This window comes from Sturnira hondurensis, unplaced genomic scaffold (genome assembly GCF_014824575.4).
Source record: "Sturnira hondurensis isolate 20B ecotype Veracruz unplaced genomic scaffold, ASM1482457v3 Scaffold0009719, whole genome shotgun sequence".
Classification (NCBI taxonomy): Eukaryota; Metazoa; Chordata; class Mammalia; order Chiroptera; family Phyllostomidae; genus Sturnira; species Sturnira hondurensis.
The window spans coordinates 17,799,917-17,821,071 of record NW_028082350.1 but is presented as its reverse complement, the minus strand read 5'-3'; the positions used below and the strand labels follow the sequence as shown (position 1 = coordinate 17,821,071).

Here is a 21,155-nt window from a genome sequence, read left to right as displayed (position 1 = left end):
CGTTCTGTGCAGTGACAGCAAGCGGCCACCTGTGGACTTGCACCAGAACGGAAGTTGGCAGGGAGGGATCGCGCGGCGTCCGACGGCGCTGTCAGCGGCTGGGGATGCCCAAGGAACTCAGAGAGAACGCCAGCAAAGCTCCAGCACCCATAAAGGGGACATAGAACCGTGAAAAACAGAACCAGTTGGAAATGAAGAGTAGAATATCTGAAATGAAGAAGACACTGGGAAAAATCGACGGAAGAAGCAGAGGACTGAATCAGCCATGTAGAAGCCAAGGTAGCAGAAGACACCCAATCAGAGCAGCCAAAAGAAAAACGAATTTAGAAAAGTGAGGGTGGTTTGGGGGGGCACCTGGGACGTCAGGCCTGACAAATCTGCGTGTCAGGGGCCCTGGACGGAGGAGAGAGAGAGCCAGAGATTGTGAACTGACTAGAAGAAACAGTAACTGAGAACTTCCTTCACCTGGAGAAGGTAAAAGACTCACAAGTCCAGGAAGCACAGGGAGTCCCAAAGATGAACCCATACAGATCCGCTCCAAGTCACAGCATAACTCAGATGGCAAAGATTTGCCCAGGCTGGTGTGGCTCAGTCAACTGAGTGCCAGTCTGTGAACCAAAGAGTCTCTGGTTCGATTCCCGGTCAGGACACACGCCTGGGTTGTGGGCCAGGTCCCCAGTAGGGGGCGCATGAGAGACAACCACATATTGATGTTTCTCTCCTCTCTCTTTTTCCTCACTCTTCCTCTCTCTAAAAATAAGTAAATAAAATCTTTAAAAAATAAAATGGCAAAGATTAAAGACAAAGACAGACTCTTAAGAGTAGCAAGAGAAAAGCAGTTAATTAGTTATAAGGGAGCTTCCAGAAGATGAACAGCTGATATCTCAACAGAAACTTTCCAGGGCACGAAGGATTGACAGAAAATATTCACAGTGATGAAAAACAAGGACCTTCAACCTCAGTGACTCTACCCAGCAAAGCAATCATTTAAATTTGAAGGAGAGCCCTGGCTGGTGTAGCTCAGTGGATTGAGTGAGGGCCTGCGGACCAAAGGATCGCAGTTCAATTCCCAGTCAGGGCACATGCCTGGGTTGTGGGCCAATTCCCAGTGGGGGATGCATGAGAGGCAACCATACATTGATATTTCTCTCCTTCTCTCCTTCCCTTCCCCTCTAAAGATAAATAAATAAAATCTTTAAAAATTTTGAAGGAGAAATAGAGCTTCCCAGAAAGCTGAAGTAGTTCACTGTCACCAAATGACTATTATAGGAAAGGTTAACGCGACTTCTTCGAGAAGAAGAAAAGAAAAAAAGAGATATAAGTATGACTGAAATTGGCAATAACTACATACCCATCAATAATCACTTTAAGTGTAAACGAATTTAATGTTCCAACCAAAATGCATAGTGTGGCTGAATGGATAAGAGAGCAAGACCCACGGATACGCACCTCCAAGAGACCCACTGCAGACTGAAAGTCACACGGACGAAAGTGAAGGCCGGGGGGTAGATGTTTTACGTCAAAGAAAGAAAACGCCGGGGAGCAATCCTTATACCAGACAAAACAGACTCTAAAATGCAGGCTGTGATGGGACACAGAGAAGGACGCTCCGTAGTGAGTACTGGGGAAGGTGTGACTCTAACAAGAAGACACAAATCTTATAAACACGTGTGCACAACACCGAGGCGCAGCAAACTATGCAAAGTCAATACCGTTGAGAACATGAAGGGAGGGACGGGCAGTAACACGGCCGTCGAGGTGACTTTCACACGCCGTTTCTGTCAATGGGTAGGGGTTCCCGAGAGCACACCAGCAGCAAAACCGTGGCCTTCAGGGACGCGTTAGACCAGATGAATTTAATCAGCAGTTTCGAGTAGCAGTTCCTGAGCTTAGGTATTTGAGAAACCATGATGAATAATCTGACATCAAACGGACGCCAAAAAGCAAACCGCTTCNTACCGTTGAGAACATGAAGGGAGGGACGGGCAGTAACACGGCCGTTGAGGCGACTTTCACACGCGTTTCTGTCGATGGGTCGGGGTTCCCGAGAGCACACCAGCAGCAAAACCGTGGCCTTCAGGGACGCGTTAGACCAGATGAATTTAATCAGCAGTTTCGAGTAGCAGTTCCTGAGCTTAGATATTTGAGAAACCATGATGAATAATCTGACATCAAACGGACGCCAAAAAGCAAACCGCTTCCTAACTGAAGTTGCTGTTGAACCGAGGTAGCGCGCCATGTCATTTGCAAAGTAACTTTTTGAAACAACGTGCAGCTACTAACCTCTTTTTATTCCTCTTAGATTTGGACATTATACCTTGTGTTTGCAGATACCTGGAAAATTGTCAAATTCATTTTCTTTGTTGAACGGGGGGAAAACTTCACTAGTATTGCCAAATCATAATGCCATCGTCATTGTTGCTGAGGTATTTGTGAGTTGTATGATGCTTAATGGTTAAAAAGTGTACCAACGCTGATCCTTGTGGGGTTTGCTGTTTGTCTGTCTGCCCTTGCAGAGACAGAAAGAGAGCGTGGCATGAAGCATGGCTCAGTTTTACTACAAAAGAAACGCGAACGCCCCCTACCGGGACCGCATCCCTCTGCGCATCGTCCGGGCCGAGTCGGAACTCTCGCCGTCGGAAAAGGCCTACTTGAATGCCGTGGAAAAGGGGGATTACGCCAGTGTCAAGAAGTCCCTGGAGGAAGCGGAAATCTATTTTAAAATCAATATTAACTGCATCGATCCTCTCGGAAGAACTGCTCTGCTGATCGCGATAGAAAATGAGAACTTGGAGCTCATCGAATTGCTCTTGAGCTTCAACGTCCACGTGGGGGACGCCCTGCTCCACGCCATCAGGAAGGAAGTCGTGGGCGCCGTGGAGCTGCTGCTGAACCACAAGAAGCCCAGCGGGGAAAAACAGGTACGCGCGAAAATACGGTTTTTCATTCATTCTCCCTGCAGAAGGCTTCTAGAGAGCTTCACCTCCCACTGGTCAGGGGTGCCCAGCCTTGTGGCGTCTCTGGGCCGCACTGAAGAAGAGTTGTCTTGGGCCACATGTTAAATGCATTGTCACAGGTAATCACAAAAAAACTCATTGTGTTTTAAGTACATTTATGATTTTGTATTGGGCCACATCCACAGCCATCCTGGGTCACATGCAGCTCGTGGCCTGCAGGTTGGACACCCCTGAAAATATTAATAGAAGCATTGACATCGGAGCCATTGTGGTAGAAAACTGTGAAGTGCAAGTTCGTACCCTCCCACACTGGCTGCTACCATCACTGGCACCTGTCACTGGGCAGATGAGACCGTGAGTGATTACCAAACCAAAGCAGAGTGAACCGTGTCGGCTCCTTCCCACGGGACACATTTCTGGGTGATGCGCAGCACGGGCGGCTGTTCGGGACCTTCTCTGTTTTTGTGGCTGTTTTCCTCCTGCCTGTCACTGGCTCACTGTCTGCAGGCGCCGGCCAAGTTCTTTTGGTATGTTTCTGTTTAAACTGTGTGCCGGTCTGGAGAGTGTGTCGAACCGCGGACGTGAATTATGCCACCAAATTTTGGTGTTGATATTTTCAGCCCACTCCAGGGGAGCCCCTGATATTTTAAATGTTTAAAAAGGTGACTAGAAAATAACTGAACTCCGACTGCAAACTTAATATCAAATTTACTAAGGACAAAATGGTAAGCTACATCTTATCATCAGTAGAAAATAAACTAAAATGTCACCCAATATGATTTTTCCCCGTTGTAATCTCCCGGTTTTTACCCCTAAGGAAGTAGAGAAATCATAGGCAGAAATGACTAGGGAACCTGTTCTTGTCTTTCTAGATCCTTCCCTCTGTTTCCGCCCTGTGTCATCCTCTCTCTTTTCCTTCCACACTGCACCCCTCACCTCCTTGCGTCAAAGTCTGTCTGACTAATTGCAGAGACACTGAATGCAGGGCCGGGGCTCACAAGTTGTCTTTTAAAGTAAAATCTCAGTAGAGGTGACTGTCATCACCGCTCTAGCCACTGCTGCCCTCTTTGGTGATGCGCAGATCTCCGTTTCTGAAAATGATATAGTCTTAGGAGACATCTTCTTTTCAAGCAGTGATTTCAACCAGTGTGCCGAAAAAGTTTTAAGAACACACAGTACTTGACTACTTAGTCAGGGGCACTGACCTCTTTCCCCTTAGGCTGTCAAATAAAAACAATGACACCAGCCAGCGCAACAGGAGCCGTCTGATGTGAATGCCCTTGAACCATAAATGTGTGGGTCATGTAATAGTGTTGCCTCTTATGGGTCATGTTGTGTAGTAAGGTTGTGTCTCATTGGTTAATTCTTGGTGCAGAAATCCTTATATACAAGTGTAGGCACCTGACTTTTTAAAGTGCCACTTAGAAGCGACATGGGTAGGCAGTTACTATTATTTTTTTTAGTGAATCAAAATGATACCTGTTTGGTCTTTTATGTTGTTAGATCAACAAAAATATATTTTTGGGTGTGCTGCAGAATTTTTGTTAATTAGTGTCATGAGAGGGAGGGGTCGAAGACCACCGATTTAAGGCAGGCTCTGCCGTAGCTACTGGGGTCTTCCCTTCCTGGGCGCCTTTCACCGACTCCTCGCTGTTCTCAGAGAGGGACTCTGTGGCCCGTGTCTCCTGGAGAAGTGCCGCCGTTTCTCAGAAGCCAACCCCGTTCATTTTGCCCTTTCTCGTCCACTCACCCCTTCCGCCTCCCTGACCCCCACCTGTGATAGAACAACACTCCCCAGTGACGGCACCTCCCTGCTGTTCCCTCGATGGCTTTTTGTTGTTTGGTTCCTATCCAGGTGTCTGCCTGTGACCTTCCTATCACATTGCTAAGCTTTACCGATAGAAAAACGTCCTTGTCGGATCTGTCCTTTCAAAGTTGTATGAACCTGGGTGGGGTACGCTGGTGGTTGTAATTCTTTATTTTTTGTTTTCATTGTTGTTCAAGTACAGTTTTCTGCCTTTTACCCGCATCCCAGCCCACCCCGCCAGCCCTCCCCATCTCCTTCCCATTTCCACCCCCACCCTTGTTTTTGTCCATGTGTCCTCTATACTTGTTCCTGCAAACCCTTCCTCTTTTCCTCTGAAATTCCCTCCCCTCTCCCCTTTGGACACTGTCAGCCTGTTCTGTATTTCAGTGTCTTTGGTCATATTTTGCTTGCTTGTTTGTTTTGTTGATTAGGTTCATGTTAAAGCCGAGATCATATGGTATTTGTCTTTCGCTGCCTGGCTTATTTTACTCAGCATAATGCTCTCCAGTTCCATCCATGTTGAGGCAAAGGGTAGGAGCTCCTTCTTTCTCTCTGCTGCATAGAATTCCATTGTGTAAATGTACCATGGTTTTTTGATCCATTCATTTACTGATGGGCACCTAGGTTGCTTCCAGCACTTGGCTATTTATTGTAAATAGGTGATTGTAATTCTAATGGCATATGTGACGTCCTACCACTGGGGGTGTGGGGCACTTAGGAGTGACCAGGTGTCTGTCTTTGTCTGTGGAAGTTCAGGTGCTACCCCTCAGTCCCCTGGGGGTTTTGAAATTTCTCCCACAGTTCCACCCCTGAAGTAACTGCATTTTCCAGCAACAGTGGCCTCACATTACACACCCTCTTCTCATGTGTCTCCAGAGGCCACTGTACGACGGATGTTGTGACGAGAGTCTACTTTAGATCGCAATAAGTCTATCAAACAGAATTGCTATTAAATGCATACTTTTCACTAATTACAAAGTAGCCTTGGTGGTGGTCTGTAGAGCATGCCGGTCATGCATTTCAGTGTGTCTCTCGTCGGCGACATTTGTGCTGGCCAGAGTGATCTGGTGTCTGGGGAAGGTATCTGTTGTTATAGGAATGTTTGTTAGAAGATGTTAAACGTTCGAGCTCAGCTCTTGTCTCACAAGCAGGCCCTGGCTCCTTCGAGGCACTGGATCTAAACTAATAAAGGGCAGCACAGGTTTGAAACCTGCCAAGAGCCAGACATATCCCAGGCCATGTGTTTCTGGAAGATCTCTCTCGTCTCAGGGGGCTGGCCAAAGATGTTCCTTTTCCGCTGGTGCATTTTAGAATCCGGTCCTCTTCCGCGAAGGCACTGGCAATGCACAAAAACCGGTATCTTTTTGTTTGAGCTTTATACTTTTGCAAGAGCAAATCCAGTCTACCCACCTCTGAGACCCGGTGTGTCCCACGGTGAGCGTGTGGCTGCCACAGCCAGGCAGACGGTGCACAGCACACAGAACGTGTCCTTGGACCTGGAGGGGCCCACTGCACACGGGCCCGGCTGCAGGCCTGTGATTTACTCAGGCGACGCGCCCCCCGAGCGCAGCCGGCGTCTTCCGGAATAGGCCTCCATAAATCGCCCTGCTGCTGTGGGCGGCTCTGCTCCAGATGGGAATTTTTCCTCTCATCAACTGCTCCTTGAAAGTCATTTTGCCTATTAATATCACTGCCTGATTCTCATCCCGTGGGCATCCCCCAAGGACCCTGGGACACGGAGCCATTGACTTGGAGAGGTTGCTAAGCCGCGTGTTCAAACCTGAGGGCAGTGGTACCCCAGTGGACAAAACACACGTAACTCATCGCAGAATGACTCAGGACAGGATCTCACAGAAAAACCATGCCAGTGTGATTGTTAGACACTTAGAGCTTAGAATGTGACAACTGGAGATTAGATTATTCTTTTTTTATAAATCTGTCACATAGGAATCTCTTTCTCTGGAAAAACGTTCAGGTTTGACGGTGGCCTTACAGCACAGGGCCCTGAGGTTTCAGTCGGTTTGTGGTCCCATTGGCCCGGGGAAACTCTGGGGCCCCCCATGGGGCCAGGCCAGGTGCTGGGCTCCGGCGGGGAGGGGTCTTCCCGTCCAGTTATGGACAGACAGGAAAGTATCGTGGGAGTAGGATCACCTTTGTGATCACACTGGGGAAGGCGAGAGTGAGGTGCGTTCTCAGGTAATTGTGGATTTAAACAGACTGGATCTGGTGAAAACTACCTGGGACCCAGGGGGAGGGGGGCTGCAGGAATGCAAGGAGAAGGGCCCAAAGAAGAAAGAGGAAGAAGGCCTTCCACCTGGGAAAAGGTGAGGCTGGTAATAACTGGCATAGATACTGCGTGGAAAGGGTCAAGGGCCCAGTTGGAAATACTCACGGATCGATTTACTGCATTTCAGCAGAAGGAAATTAGACACTTGGGACTTACGAAATGGGTCTGAGGTCAATACATAAATGATAGTGAGGACATCAAAGCACACAAAACTGGGCGTCTTCCTGTCATTCCAACATCCTCTCTCCTTTCCCTTGTGTGTTGTTTAAGTGTTTGTGATTGGTAGTATCTTAAAAGACGTTCTCAATGGAGAATTTAATGAAGATATTTAGGTTTTGCCTTTTGGGTCTAGAGCCTTAAATCTTTCCTTCCATATTTAACATAGACTCTCAGATCAAAGTCTTTTTATTTTTACTATGGAAAAATGGAGAAAGAAGTCATTAATTTGGTTCATGTAGGAGACAGGTAGAGAGCGGGTGTTTCTGAACACCAGGCAGGAAGGGGAAACCTTGTGTGTTTTTACTGGGACAACTTCCTTGCCAGGCTCATTACTCTGAGAATCTCTGATAATTTTACTGAGCTTTTCTTTAACATTTTTCCCACCTTCTGTCTCAGCAGGGAATAACTGAGTGACTTTTTAGCTTTTTTTTCCCCTAGTGTGCTGAGTGGCTACTTGACTCGTAGTTCTTTCCGGCGGACCTTTCTCTTTGAGGTCTTCTGGAGCCAAGTCAATTCCAGTTTCAGCTGCTTCGGTAGACGCTTATCAGAAACAGGACTTTCTCCTTCCTCCTCCGCTGAGATAGCGGCCCTCGGTCCTCCACGCCATCCGAGTCCCCTGCGGGCTGGTGGAAACGTGGACACGCTGGAGAGCCTGGCACAGAGGTGCCAGGGACCCTGGAGCCTGCATTTCCAACCAGCCCTCACCACCCCCTGCCCCCAGGAGGCGCTGGTCAGGAGACGGCACGCTGAGACCAGCTACCTTCGAGGATGCTGTGAGTTGTCATGTAGGACACACGTGGCTGCTGTCGGCCCGTGGCACCCACGCAGATGGGAGTCACGTGCCTCGTTGGTTAATTATCCTCATCTAGGGTGCAAGGCGGATGGGTGTAGAAGAGCCTGTAGATGTCTGTGTTCAGGCCAAGTCTCTGTGTGGAGCGTGATGAGGCCACTTACAGTTTGGTTGCTCGATAAACACGAAGGCAGAGCACACTGTTGGAAGCAGAGAGGAGCGTAGACGTCCCGACTCCAGCCTGTTGACCATTTATTTCCCAACAGGACAATCTCCGGGTCGCTTGCAGCCTGGGAGTCTTGGCAGTCAATTAGGATTATGGTATTAATAGACTTACTTTTTAAAGTCTCCTGGTGGTCACATTCTGTAACTGTGCTTTATAAAGAAATGTGATTAACAGCTCAGTATGCTATTATCACTCATTACGCCACCGTCCCTGTCCTTCTGTTGACAAACAAATACACTAAGAATATAATATAGGCCGACAAGATAGGGTTAAGCCTTGGCAATTTACCTGCTACAGTGCATAAACTTTTTTATTTTTTATCTGAAAAATGCAATCATTGGCAATAGAAACCTTTCAAAAATCTTAGAGAGTTCAGGAGAATTTAATTCAGTTTACTCTTCTTCTTTTTTTTTTTTAATCTCAGTGCCCATAGGGGATCTGTTTAAAAAATAGTTTCAGTGTATTTGCTGACACAGTTTGTGGCTCTAGAAATGGCACCTGTTACGTGATCAGACTGTCAGGGAGCCTAACGCAGGAGGCTGGCACCAGCCAGCGAATGCAGACACGCCACCAGCCCCGCACGCGCCCTGCTGACTGGAAATGAGGAAGGTCATTTCATCGCTACGGATGCTAATACGTACAGCTCTGGCTGCTGGCAAATGACTGTGTTCTTTGGACGATCTGAAACTTTCAGATTGAATCCAATTACTTTCTGCTCTGAAACTCATGTATACCCCACCCCCCATTTTCTTTGCACTCTTGCATTCCTCGGCTTTTTCTCCCCGGCCTCCTGGAGAGCGGTTTGCTTCCTGTAACCCTGTGGGCCGCGGGGGGCCCGGTGGTCGCTGTCCAACAAGACTGTCGGCGAAGACCGCCGGTGTGCCCCTTGCAGGCTGGAAATGCTTGCTCTTCCTTAGTGTGTAGCCAGCTGGGGTTACCCCTCTCCATTTGTTTTTGTTACATCTGGGGTGTTCACAGTACGGGAACCTAAACGCATGGGTGGTCACAGTCTGAGGTGTCATGCAAACTGAGAGAGAACCGGAGTGGGGGAGAGAGGGGCGGGGGATGGCAGTAAAGCCTTAAAGGTGTTCGTCCCCCAGAATGGACATCCAGTTGTGAGACGTAACTAGACAAATGATCAGTTATAGTTTCTTTACACTTTTCACATCAACTGTCATAGGGAAGTGGTTCACAACATTGTCTAAGTTCACCTTTACTATGAGAAAGCTGAACATCACCCACAAGTATGATCTTTATAGCGTAAAGTGGTAACCAATGTAAAATACTCTGGTTAACAAGTTCTCTGAATGTGCCGAAATTGGATCCTCTCACTATGTCACAACAGGGAGTTTAAAAGCTATTATAATATAACGAAGACTGTATTTAGTTAGCATGAAAATGGCAGTCATTAGAGATTCTGAATAATTCTGTCCTAAATGGAAAAGTTTTAAGAGATGAACTATGTCGCACCATTTAAATAATAAAGTGGCCATTCTGACTCATAAAATAATGCACTGTTTAATCTCCTTGGTCACTTTGACATTTCATCCCTTTGCAGGACATTTGGTCCTGTCAGAAATGCCCACAGAGACATCTGGTCCACACCAAATGGTCCGTCCTGTGGGTCCTGTCCAAAGCACCCAGGGTCCACGCGGGCTCACTTGCCTCTCCCCACGTGCCGTAAGTGGCTGTGCTTGGGATGCGAGAAGAGTTACTGTTGGTAATGCAGCCACCGCACAATTATCGGACCAATAAAATGGTATTTTGTATGCACTGATTCTGTAACCCTTGCGTGTAAATTGACTTATAGATACTAGGCTGCGTGGGCCCTGGGGTGTGCTTTAACGGGGCCGAGGGACCGTTTGGCGTGGACCGAACCTGCTCGTGGATATTTTGGAGGACAGATTTTAAGGACTTTTGGAGTGGGTCAAATGTTCCTGTAGGTGTGGGGGGCAGAACTGGGTGTTCTCTAATCTTTTATTCTTCTTGAAGACCAACAAATTATAGAAAAAATAGTAATTCCTCTGGAACATGTTCTCTTGCTCTTTCCTCTCAGCCTGCCACACTTACTATGTAATTTTAAAAGTACATCATTAAACATGTTCAGAACCCATAAGAATAAAACGTTATTAATCTCTTCTGAAAATCAAATGAAAAAAAAAAAGCAAGAAGACAAAAGCTCTAAGCGCTTAGTCACTTTCATCCCACAGTAAGAAAACGTGTGGCAGGAACCTGCTCTCTACTTTTGGACGGAGAAACTAAGGCACATAGGTTTTCTTTTTTTGAATCTTCACTCTAGGACCTGTTCATTGACTTTAGAGAGAGAGGAAAGGAGGGAGGGAGGGAGAGAGAAGCATCCGTCAGTTGCCTCCTGTACCAGGGATCAAACCCACAACCTAGGAATGTGCCCTGTCCACATTCCTAGGAAACAGGGGTCCAACTGTAACCCACTGGTGTTCGGGACAACGCTCCAACCAACCGAGCCACCCAGCCAGGGCAACACATGTAGGTTTAGACTGAAGAAAAAGATATAATGAAGAAGGCTGACAGAGAAATTTGAGAATGCAAGTCTTGTTTTGTTTTATAGTCTCAGTCTTTTGAGCCTTGACTTTCTCGTAAATAAGAGTGGATCACAGTCCCTGCTCACCAGGGACATTCAAGATGAAATGGTTAGCGAACCGAAGAGCCCGGCATGAAGAAAGCTCAGTTTATGGAAGTTCCCTCGATCCCATCGGAGGTTGTCACATTTATTAATTTTAATTTAATTTAGAATGCATATATGCTTTGAAGAGGCTAAATATTTCTTAAAACAAATGCATTGCGTTATGTAAGTGTTATGTTGAAGAGTGAGTTTATGTTGAAATAAGAGAGTAAAACTAATCTTTCAAATATGAGCTTTGGCGAAGTCTTTCAGGTGGTCATATTTATTAAAATTCCCCCACTCCATTATAAACGTTGGGATTCAATCTAAAAATAACATGTTGGTAAACAATAAACCAATTGGACTTCCTTAAATATAGTACTGAAATGATCATTAAGAAATAACAAGGAGCCCTGGCTGGTTTAGCCCAGTGGATTGAGTGTGGGCCTGTGAAGCAAAGGGTTGCCAGTTCGATTCCCAGTCAGGGCACATGCCTGGGTTGCAGGCCAGGTCCCCAGTAGGGGGCACGTGAGAGGCAATCACGCATTGATGTTTCTCTCCCTCTCTTTCTCCTTCCCTTCCTCTCTCTCTAAAAATAAATGAATAAAATCTTAAAAAAAAGAAATAGCATTGAGTCATTTTATAATTGTAATTAATAGAATAGGTAAGGTGTTAATATAACTGGAGGTATTAAAGCATACATATTATAATTAGAATGGCTCATAACTGTGGCAGGAGGCAGAAGAGGGTAAAGGGGATACATGCTGATGGCAGGGGACTTGACTTTGGGTGGTAGACACACAATACAATATACAGGTGGTGTGTTCTAGAATTGTATGATTGAAACCTGTATAATTTTATTAACCAAGACCAGCCCAATAAATTAAATAACAGTTTTAGAAAATAAAAAATGTCATCTTCTTTTAGCCTACAATAGTTACTTATTCTCTGATTAGAGGCGAAATAAGGAAAGTTTTATTGCATCTGACCACAAGAAAATAAGGATTTATGAAGTATAGCATTTTACGTACTTTCAAAACCAATTTTGCAAGCATTTAGAAAGAAAGCGATCTCTCATTTATCTTTCTGCAATAATTTTCTGGGACTTCTAGTCAAGATGGAGGTATAGGGAGACAGGCTTTACCTCCTTGCACAACCACAAAAAGAATTAGAACTAAATCTCAAAACAAATAACACCCAGACCTGTCAGAAAATCAGACTGTCTGGAAGCCCAAGAACCAAGGACTTAAAAAAGCCACAATCCTGGCTTTTTCACCCAGGGAGTGGGTGACACGACTGGAAATGGGGAGAGTGCCAGGCCAACCCCCAGAAGCCAGGCGGCAGCATAGTCCCTTCTCTGAGCCCTCCCCCCACACAGAGCCGCTGCTGAGGGGTGCCCCACCCTGCTGATTACCTGAGGCTCCGCCCCACAGTTTACGGATGCCTTTCACAGGGAGTCAGCGCAGCTCCACCTAATACTCAGAAACAAACACAGGGAGGCTGCCATGTGGAGCAGACAAAGAAACTTGGCCCAAATGGGAGAACAGAACAAAGCCCCAGAATAGGAACTAAGCGAAATGGAGCCAGCCAGCCTATCAGATGCAGAGTTCCAAACACGGGTGATCAGGAGGCTCAGACACCTCACTGAGTGTGGCAACAGCATAAACAAGACCCAGCAAGAACGGAAGTGCACACTGAGTGAAATGAGGAAAAATTGACAGAGAACCAAGATGAAGGGGAGAAAGCCAGGATGGATTCAGATTAATGCTTTGGAACATAAGGAAGGCATAAACATTTAAGCAGAACAGAAAGAAGAGACAAGAGTTCAAAAAAATGAGGTTAGTATGAGAAGACTCTGCGACATTTCCAAATGGGCCAACGTCCGAGCCATAGGAATGCCAGAAGGGGAAGAGGAGGAGCATGAAGTTGGACATCTATTTGAACAAATAATGAAAGAAAACTTCCCCAATTTAAAGGAAAAGACATAGAAGTCCAGGAAGCACAGAGAGTCCTAAACAAGTTGGGCTCAAGAAGACCACACCAAGGTACATCATAATTAAAATGCCAGAAGTTAAAGATAAAGAGAGGAACTTCAAAGCAGCAAGAGAAAAGCCGAGAGATACCTACAAAGGAGTCCCCATAAGACTGTCAGCTGATTTCTCTCTTTTTTGTTTATTTGTTTTTTATTTTTATGTAATTCTTGTTCAAGTACGGTTTTCTGATTTCTCAAAAGAAACTTTGCAGGCAAGAAGGGGCTGGAAAGAAGTATTCAAAGTGATGAAAACCAGACCTATATCTGAGATGACTCTGTCCAGCAAAGCTATCCATTTAGAATGGAAGGGCAGATAAAGAGCTTCCCAGATAAGGTCAAGTTAAAGGAGTTCATCATCACCACACCTTTATTATATGAAATGTTAAAGGCACTTATTTAAGAAAAAGAAGATCAAAACTATGAACATTTAAAAAGCAACAAATTCATAACTATCAACAACTGAATCTAAAAAACAAAAACAAACTAAGCAAACAACCAGAACAGGAGCAGAATTATACACATGGAGATGATTTGGGGGTTATCAGCTGGGAGGGGGAGGGGGAGAATAGGGGAAGAGGTATTAAGAAGCACAAATGCCAGGTACAAAATAGACAAGGGGATGTTAAGAATAGTATAGAAAATGGAGAAACCAAAGAACTTAACATGCATGACCCATGGACATGAACTAAGGGGGGATTGCTAGAGGAATGGGGGTACTGGGCAGAGGGGTGCAAAGGGGGAAATTGGGACAACTGTAGTAGCATCATCAATAAAGTATACTTAAAAATAATTTTCTGGACCAATTAACTTCTAGATATGCCAGTGTTCCAAGCTGCTCTTGTTTGAATCATGTACTGGAAGCTCTTAACATTTCCAAACTGAGTTTTAAGCCTCCGTAGAACGCGTCCTTCTGAGAGAGTGTTCACCCCCGCCCAGGAGTGGGTGGTTTTTGGAGGGCGATAGGGTATTACAGTTGCCAGTTTATCGACAGGACGCTTCACCCTTCTCCCCTGAAGCGAGATCGTAATGGGTGAGTGCAGTGGGTTGGACTTTGCCTTGTCTCCACCTGTGCACGGTGCTGGTTCCTGCCCAGTTTCCGGAGCCTCCGAGGGGAAGTCTTAGATTTGTTTGAACTAGAGAAGGATCAGTTGTTAGGCAACACTTAGCACCATCAGATATAAATGTGAATTTTTAATACAATAATTGATGAATAAAGTGGAAATTAGAAATAACTATGTAGACACTTACTGAGACTTTCAGTGTATTTCCCACTGTCCAAAATATCAAAAAAAATCCTTACTGGGTTGTATACTGCATGATTTTCCTCAAAAACAATACATAATTGGAGAAAAATAGGTTGGTGTGCATTGGAAATTTCCGTTTCCTTTACCACAGTGTGGTTGTAGATCAAGGGAGAAAAATAAAAATCATTGACGATGATTGAGCCTTACAGTGCACCAGGCGTTTTCGGGGGACACTCTCCACGGTCTCATTTAAACCTCATGACAACTTTTGTGGTAGTTCCTGTTAACTTGCCCAAACCTGTCATTGGTAAGTAAGGACCGAACTTGCCTTTCTGCCCTCCAGCAGCCCCCGCGGGCACTGCCCGGGAACTGCAGAAGTTCTTCATGGAGCTCAAAGGCAGCCGCAAACCTTTAGTGTTTGTCTCAGCGGTCACTCCTGCATTCTAGGGGTTCGGTGAGGGATGAACACACGTGAGTACGTTAGCAGGGAGGGCAGCACTTTTTAAAATTTGATTGTCCAGTATGAATTTTTATATTTATTTCATGGATCCCTCCCAGTTACTCCTGATTGCAGAGAAGGAGGCGGAAGCCAGGAAGTTGGACCAGCTGCCCCAGCGAGGGCACAGCTGCGGCCTTGGCGTTCTCGGCCTTTGCCGTCCTCTGCCAGACTTCCTGGTTCTTTGGCCGTCAGATGCCAAGCAAGCTCCATCCTTCAGAACATGCCACACGCTGCCAGGGAACTTGGTCCGGGAGCCGTGGAGAGAGGTCTCGGTGTGACCGAGCGCAGGTCCGGCTGCCGCAGCGAAAGCCACGCGTGAGGCAGGTGCTGGTGAGGAGGAGAGAGGTTCATTCAAGCCCCGGCCACCTGAGAAGAGGGAGGACTGTTGTCCCAGAGGCCACCCCCACCTCTCGGTGGAGGCAGAGGTGTTTTTAAGGAGGGAGAGGGAGGGAAAGCAGAACAAGGAGATCAAGGAGGGGGCGTTGAAAAGGTCTCTGTGTGCAGGTGAGCACAGTCCATCCCAGTAAGACAAGTGATGGTCCCGTGTCATCCTGGCTTCGTGTCTCCCCGGCTTCACGTCACCCTGGCTTTGTGCCCTTCTGGCTCCCCAGTTCAGGGTCAGCAAAGCTCCCAGAGCCGGGGTGCCTTGTGGTCAGAACGTGTACCTTTTGAAACTAGTTCCTGGGACCCTTATACAAACATGCTCTGTATCCACAGGGTACAAACGTGTAGTCAGAGTCGGCGGGTACAGAGGCAAGGTCAGAGGGAGGTGGGTGGGTCACGGTTCCCTGCGGCTACCTCAGCATTTCCTGGACTTTCCAGGAGCATCGGGATGTGCCTGCAGCCGGAGGCTCGTGGCCAGATCTCGTGCTTTAAGATGGCTGGGTTAACCGAACCACCATTCTGTGCCCTCAGGTCCCCTAGCTGGCAGCAGGCAGAGCCTGGTGGTACGAAGGACACACTCCTGACCTGTTGAGACGTGGCTAGTGAGAGGGAGAGATGCCGAGCATGTGAGCAGGGTGCAGCGCACACTTCAGCGTCTTCCTGTGTTCGGGCCTGACCTCCCTGGTTGAGGGACTCGGATAGAAACTTGGCTCTGAACTTAGACCGCTGGCTGACAGCCTGCAGGGACAGGCCCCCCCTCCCTGACCGGAGGAGGGTAGTTTGCGAACAACATGAGCCCTTTTCCTCGCTTTGGTGCCAGATAAATTATGAAACCCTAATGGAATTAAGTGCCCCTCCCCTTTGCCACCACCACCATCTGTGCCCCTTAGGACATGCACACATGTACGCGTGTGCCCCACTCACACATGCCTTTGCAAAGGCACAGATGTGACTTCGTGAAGCTTCAGGTATGCGCACCTCTCCGTCCCCTTCGGTAAAGTTTGCTCATTGGCATTGCTGCTCCCAGGCCCCGGGCACATTTACGTCTCGTTTGCAGGTTATAGACACAGCAGCCCAGCTCAGTGTTTCCTCATTTCCCTCGGTGTCCTGTGTGTGTGTGTGATTCGGGAGAGGAGAGGGACTACATGTCATATGGATAATAATATATATGCACTCTTCACTGTAATGGACTCCATATGAAGTACTTTCGCTTTACACGTGTACACCTCATAGTTCTAGTTATAAAAATGTTACGCGTGATACATTCAATACATATTAGATGTTGCTAATTCCTACCTTTCTTGCAGACTTTATCCTAGAGTGTCGGAGTGTGTTAATCCTTTTTCATCCGAGGGGTCATTTTGACTCTCTGTCCTGACTTAAAACGAGCAGCTTCAGGAATGGACGCTTCAAGTATGCGCCGTTCAGTGATTTTTTCAGCCTGCATTGAATTCCTGACTCACAGGCAGTGTTCATTAAATCTTATTTGCTAGGAGGACCTATTTTGGGTGACTTGTGCATCATTATACCATGTGCAGCTTAACCCCGACCTCGGCTGCCTGTCTCGCTCAAGTACCCAATTAAAAAGCAAAGGACCGGGTGGAGAAACGGTGAAGGGTTTAAGAAGTGCAGATTGGTCATCAGAACACAGTCGCAGGGTGTGGGGGAGCGCAGGGGAGCACAGCAGTGTCTGGAGGATGTGTGTGGCTCTGGGGGCTGCTGGGGGTGGGGGTCGGGGGCACTTCGGGGAGCGTGTGAAACTGTGCACCTGAGACCAACACAAAATAATGTGGACGGTACACTGTCATTGACAAATAAATAAATAACCTGAAAAAAGCCAAAAACAAACAGCAACAACAACAACAAAAAAGCAAAGTTTCAACGTGTAACTTGGGTGTCAGAGGGCATTCAGGAGCGTTTTGTTACTGCCTTCCCACACGCACTCTTGCCCAGGGGTGTCTCCTTGGAGCCACGAGGAACGGAAGCTTGGAGAAGTTCGGGAAACTGGCCACAGGGGATGGAGGTGATTTCTTCTTGAGCCAGCCTTGGAATTCAGTTTTTGTCTAAAATCAGAGACAAGTTTATCCTAAATATCACTTTAATTCCAGCTGTGAGGACAATATGTAAATATAAATAAATGGTGAAGCCTTAGTTTCCCCGAAGAGAAAATGGTTCCTGGTGGGCCAGGGTCAGCCTTGGAATGAGACAGGCCAGCATCTGCGTCCCACCCAGCTCCACCGTGACACCACTGCTGTGACCCAATGGTGACTTTTTTCAACTCGAAGCAGAGAGAGGTCGCAGCCAGCTCTCCCCACTATCGTGAGGATTAGGAAAGTGAAATCTTGCACACGAAGCACCTACTGCGTTCACAGTTGATTTCGCGTGGTCATCGTCATTGTCACCATTGTCATCATCACCCTTCACTTTAGGACCCTGCGTGATGACGTGACGATTGCATCGACGCCTGAAGACTCCCATTTGCATTGTGCTTCCAACTTGCTATGGTTGGCTTTCCGACATGCCAGTGAAGAACACAGGAGGCCCAGTAGTTGAATTTGGTGACAACACATCAGAGAAAAGGCTGCCCACTCACCCAAGTCCCGGGTGGGAGGGTGGGGAGTCTGTGAGATGTTGGATGGAGCCTGGGAGCTCGACTGTTGTTGCCTCAGAGACCTCGAAAAGTCCAGAAGGAGAAAACAGACCAGGGGGATGGGGCTCCAATGACGTCTCAGTAATTCAAACCTAAGAGTGCAGGTAACTATCCAATGAGATGTGGCTTCACTCTGAACAGAGAGAAAAAAACGGAAAATTCTGATGAGGCAGAGTGAGTGAAGATGATCTCATCAAAGCACAAACACATCCCCCTGGGGTGTCTTAGGGCTTTTGTTTTCAGAGGAGACAGAACATTAAAGCCCAGCATTGTCAGGGTCGAAGCCGAGATCTGCCCGCCGGACTCACACTGTCTCTGTTAACAGACGAAGTGGAGCAGACCTCTGTTCTGCCTGCAGTCAAGGAAAAGACTGCCACCTGGTGAGTGTTTCGGGCCTTCAAGAATTCCTGTGTTAGTTTTACACATCTGGCATGAGCTTAAAATAATGGTCATCCACCTTATGTTATTTTCAAGTCGGTTTAGTTTTTGCACTCCACAGTGTTAGTAGAGGTTTTGTTAAGGTGCCTTATAATCACAAGTTTTTGTGAAGTTTGTCCATTTGTACATGATTTTATTAATTGGTACAAGTACATCATGTATAGGTCCTAATTCAGATGGAAAGTGACCCCCAAACCAATAAAAATTTATGCACCACCATAATCGAAACTTCTTTGTATTTCTTCTTTACTTAATTGTAGAGCAGAATGACAAAAGTGATGTTTTGGGACTACTATAACGCTGATACATTCCATGCATCGCCTACAAAGCAGACGAGTCACTTCTCATAACTCGTGGGAGTCAGGTTTGCTGTCTCCGGGGACGTTGCTCCTCCTGCGCATTTTACGTGGGGCAGGAAAGAGGAGGGATTAACCTCCGGTGTTTTCTCCCGGCAAAAAGTCGCCCTCCACCACCCTGCAGTGTACTCCTGACACATTAAAGTCAAGGGTTTGAAGTCTCTTGGCGGGTGGCTTCAGAACCCGAATGGCTGACGTCGTTCACGTTGTCCCTGGAGATTGAAGTTCACTGATAAAGAGACAAAAGGAAGGAGAAGCAAAGGGACGCTTTCCCTTCCCGTGCGCACCGCTCAGCTTCCCCTAAACAAGCGGGTGATAATTTCATTAGCTGGAGCCAGAATAAAGCCGCCGCCGCTCCTGTAGGAGGGGTGGGTGCCCCCCCTTGTCTCTCGGCCGCCAGCCCTACGTGGATGGCGTGACTCGCCCCCATCGTTTCTCGTTAGCTCCACGCGTCCGTTCCTAGAATGTCTCCAGGGTTACCTCCGTTATTTTGATGCAGTCTCGGAGAAGTTTAGCAAACAGGTCATTTCAGTCGCACTCCGTGTTGGAGCCCTGTGTTTAATTCCGAAAGATGAGGTTTCGGTGGCCCTGCCTGTCCGGCGTGCTCACCAGTAGAGGACACCCCGTGCTGTTGATAGATGGCACCGCCCTCCTCCTCGACTTTCATCTGCTAATTCTTTTCATGAAGCTTTTAGTCCCTGTAAGTTGTTGCTTGTGGGGTGTAGGTCTATTTTCAGTCTGTCCTGCTGTGAGGGTAGGTTGCTCTCTTTCTTCTCCAGCTTCCGAGTGCCAGTCTGTTCCTTAGGCATACGTTACTCTTGAAACCAAATGAGATCTCAGCCTTGTTTCTTTCTACACAACGCTGCGTACGTCCTGGGTATTGAGTAAGTTTGTTGAAGAGAAGGTAGAGGGGCGGATGTGGCGGATTAAAAATTCCTGCTATCGGTCGTCAGAATGAATCACAGGGAGAACGAGTGGTCGTGAAAACATCGAACGTCAGAGAGCGTTCGATTCTGATTCAGACCATTGTCAGAGTGTGAGCAAGATTATTCACACCCATGACACAAAGCATTCTGGGGGCGTGCCCGCATTTTAAGTGTGTCCTCAGTGTCACCGCTCTGTGGCGAGCGGACTTCTGCGCAGCAGTTGCAGGATTTCCATAAAAGCCCGTAACTGTTTAAAAAAATGTAAAGCACGGTTCACATGTTTTATATGAGGTACACATATGTGTACATGCATGTATCTATAAAGACAACATGTATCTCTGGATGGTGGGACGCGGGGTAACATTTTTCTCCTCCTGTACTGGTGACGTTTAAGGTGTCCTTAGGCAATAAGGACATGTAGCCTCGCCCAGGAAAAGCCAACACTGGTCTGAAAGGGTGTGGTGTTTGTGCGAAAGTCAGTGGGGGAGGGGGGGGGTTACTAAACGGAGGGGCGGGTCCAACACCGAGTTGGAGTTGGTTCTGTGGAAGTCTTTGATTATACCATCCTAGCAGTCAATAAAAGAGACATAAAGTTTAGAAATACTACTCGGTAGGCCAGTTCTTTTAGTATTGAGAAATTAGGTCCAAGCTTCTTTAGTATTTTTTCATTGTATTTATGGGGGTGGCACTGGTGACTAGTCACTTTGAACTGACGTTCCCATTGCCCACAGAAAAGTGAACAGTGTCGTTGTAATAATTATCAGTGTCGTCCTTTTCAACATTGTGCACGGGAAGTGTGCCTTCCCCTCCCGTTTATTTATAAGCCACTCCAACTCTGTCAAAGCGCTTCCCTGGTGTCAAGGTCATCTGACATTTGGCCGGTGAGCAGACAGGCAATGCTGTCATCGCTGAGGGTGAGGCTGGGGACGGATGTGTGGGAGGACACCACACTGGTAGCTGGTGGATGAGCCGGGGTCACCTGTGTCCTCCGCTGGACCTCTGCTCCATCTCAGGTGACTGAGTCAGCCGCAGGCCCAGCACCAGGCCAAGGGGACGGGTGGTGGGCCAGATCCCCCCGCATGCAGCCCTTCGTTCACGTCCTTTTTGAACCATTTCTTTGCTCAGCCTCACCTCACTTCCGTGACATTGGGGACCTGTGTGTCCTGAGGACACACCGTCGATGTGAATCTGCTGCTTCTCTCGCTGTGGCAAAGGGCCCCCATGGGGCCGTTGGCCATAGCACCTGTGTCAGATGGCCGTGACCGAGAAAGCCTCGGGAGGGTGACGCCCACTGGTGACGCCGGACTTCAATGGGAGCTCAGTGTGAGCGCTGGTGTGTAAGAGCACGCGGCCCAGTTAGAACCATCGGGGTTGTCCCTGTACTTGCATGGCCCGCATTCTGAGTGTCCTTCAAGCAAAGGGGATTCAGAGGTGGGGATTCATGTCCCTTGTCCCCAGGTTCTTGCCACCTAGGCTCCATCTGGTGTGGGGCACGTCCTCTAGGCTCGGTCTCCCACGGTCCTGAGAGTCACGGGCCACTTGAAAACGGCAGCCACGCTTGATAACATTCTTTAAATTTAAATCAACTAAGATGTTGAACTTGATGGAGCCTTTACTGGAACCTGAAATCACAGGACTCAACATAATTAACTTCTCTTTTATTCCTTCATGAAAACCTACTTTCACTTCAGTGCAGCTC

General features: G+C 47.4%; 1 protein-coding gene across 1 annotated transcript in view; it reads left to right on the top strand.

Annotated features, from left to right (window-relative positions):
* The window catches only part of TRPC4 (transient receptor potential cation channel subfamily C member 4), a 107,499-nt gene that overhangs the window by 18,259 nt on the left and 68,085 nt on the right, over nucleotides 1-21,155 (top strand). The window contains exon 2 of the mRNA XM_037057686.1: nucleotides 2,517-2,921. Within this exon, the coding sequence (XP_036913581.1) occupies nucleotides 2,544-2,921 (378 nt within the window). The 5' untranslated portion in view covers nucleotides 2,517-2,543. The remainder of the gene's footprint in view (nucleotides 1-2,516; nucleotides 2,922-21,155) is intronic.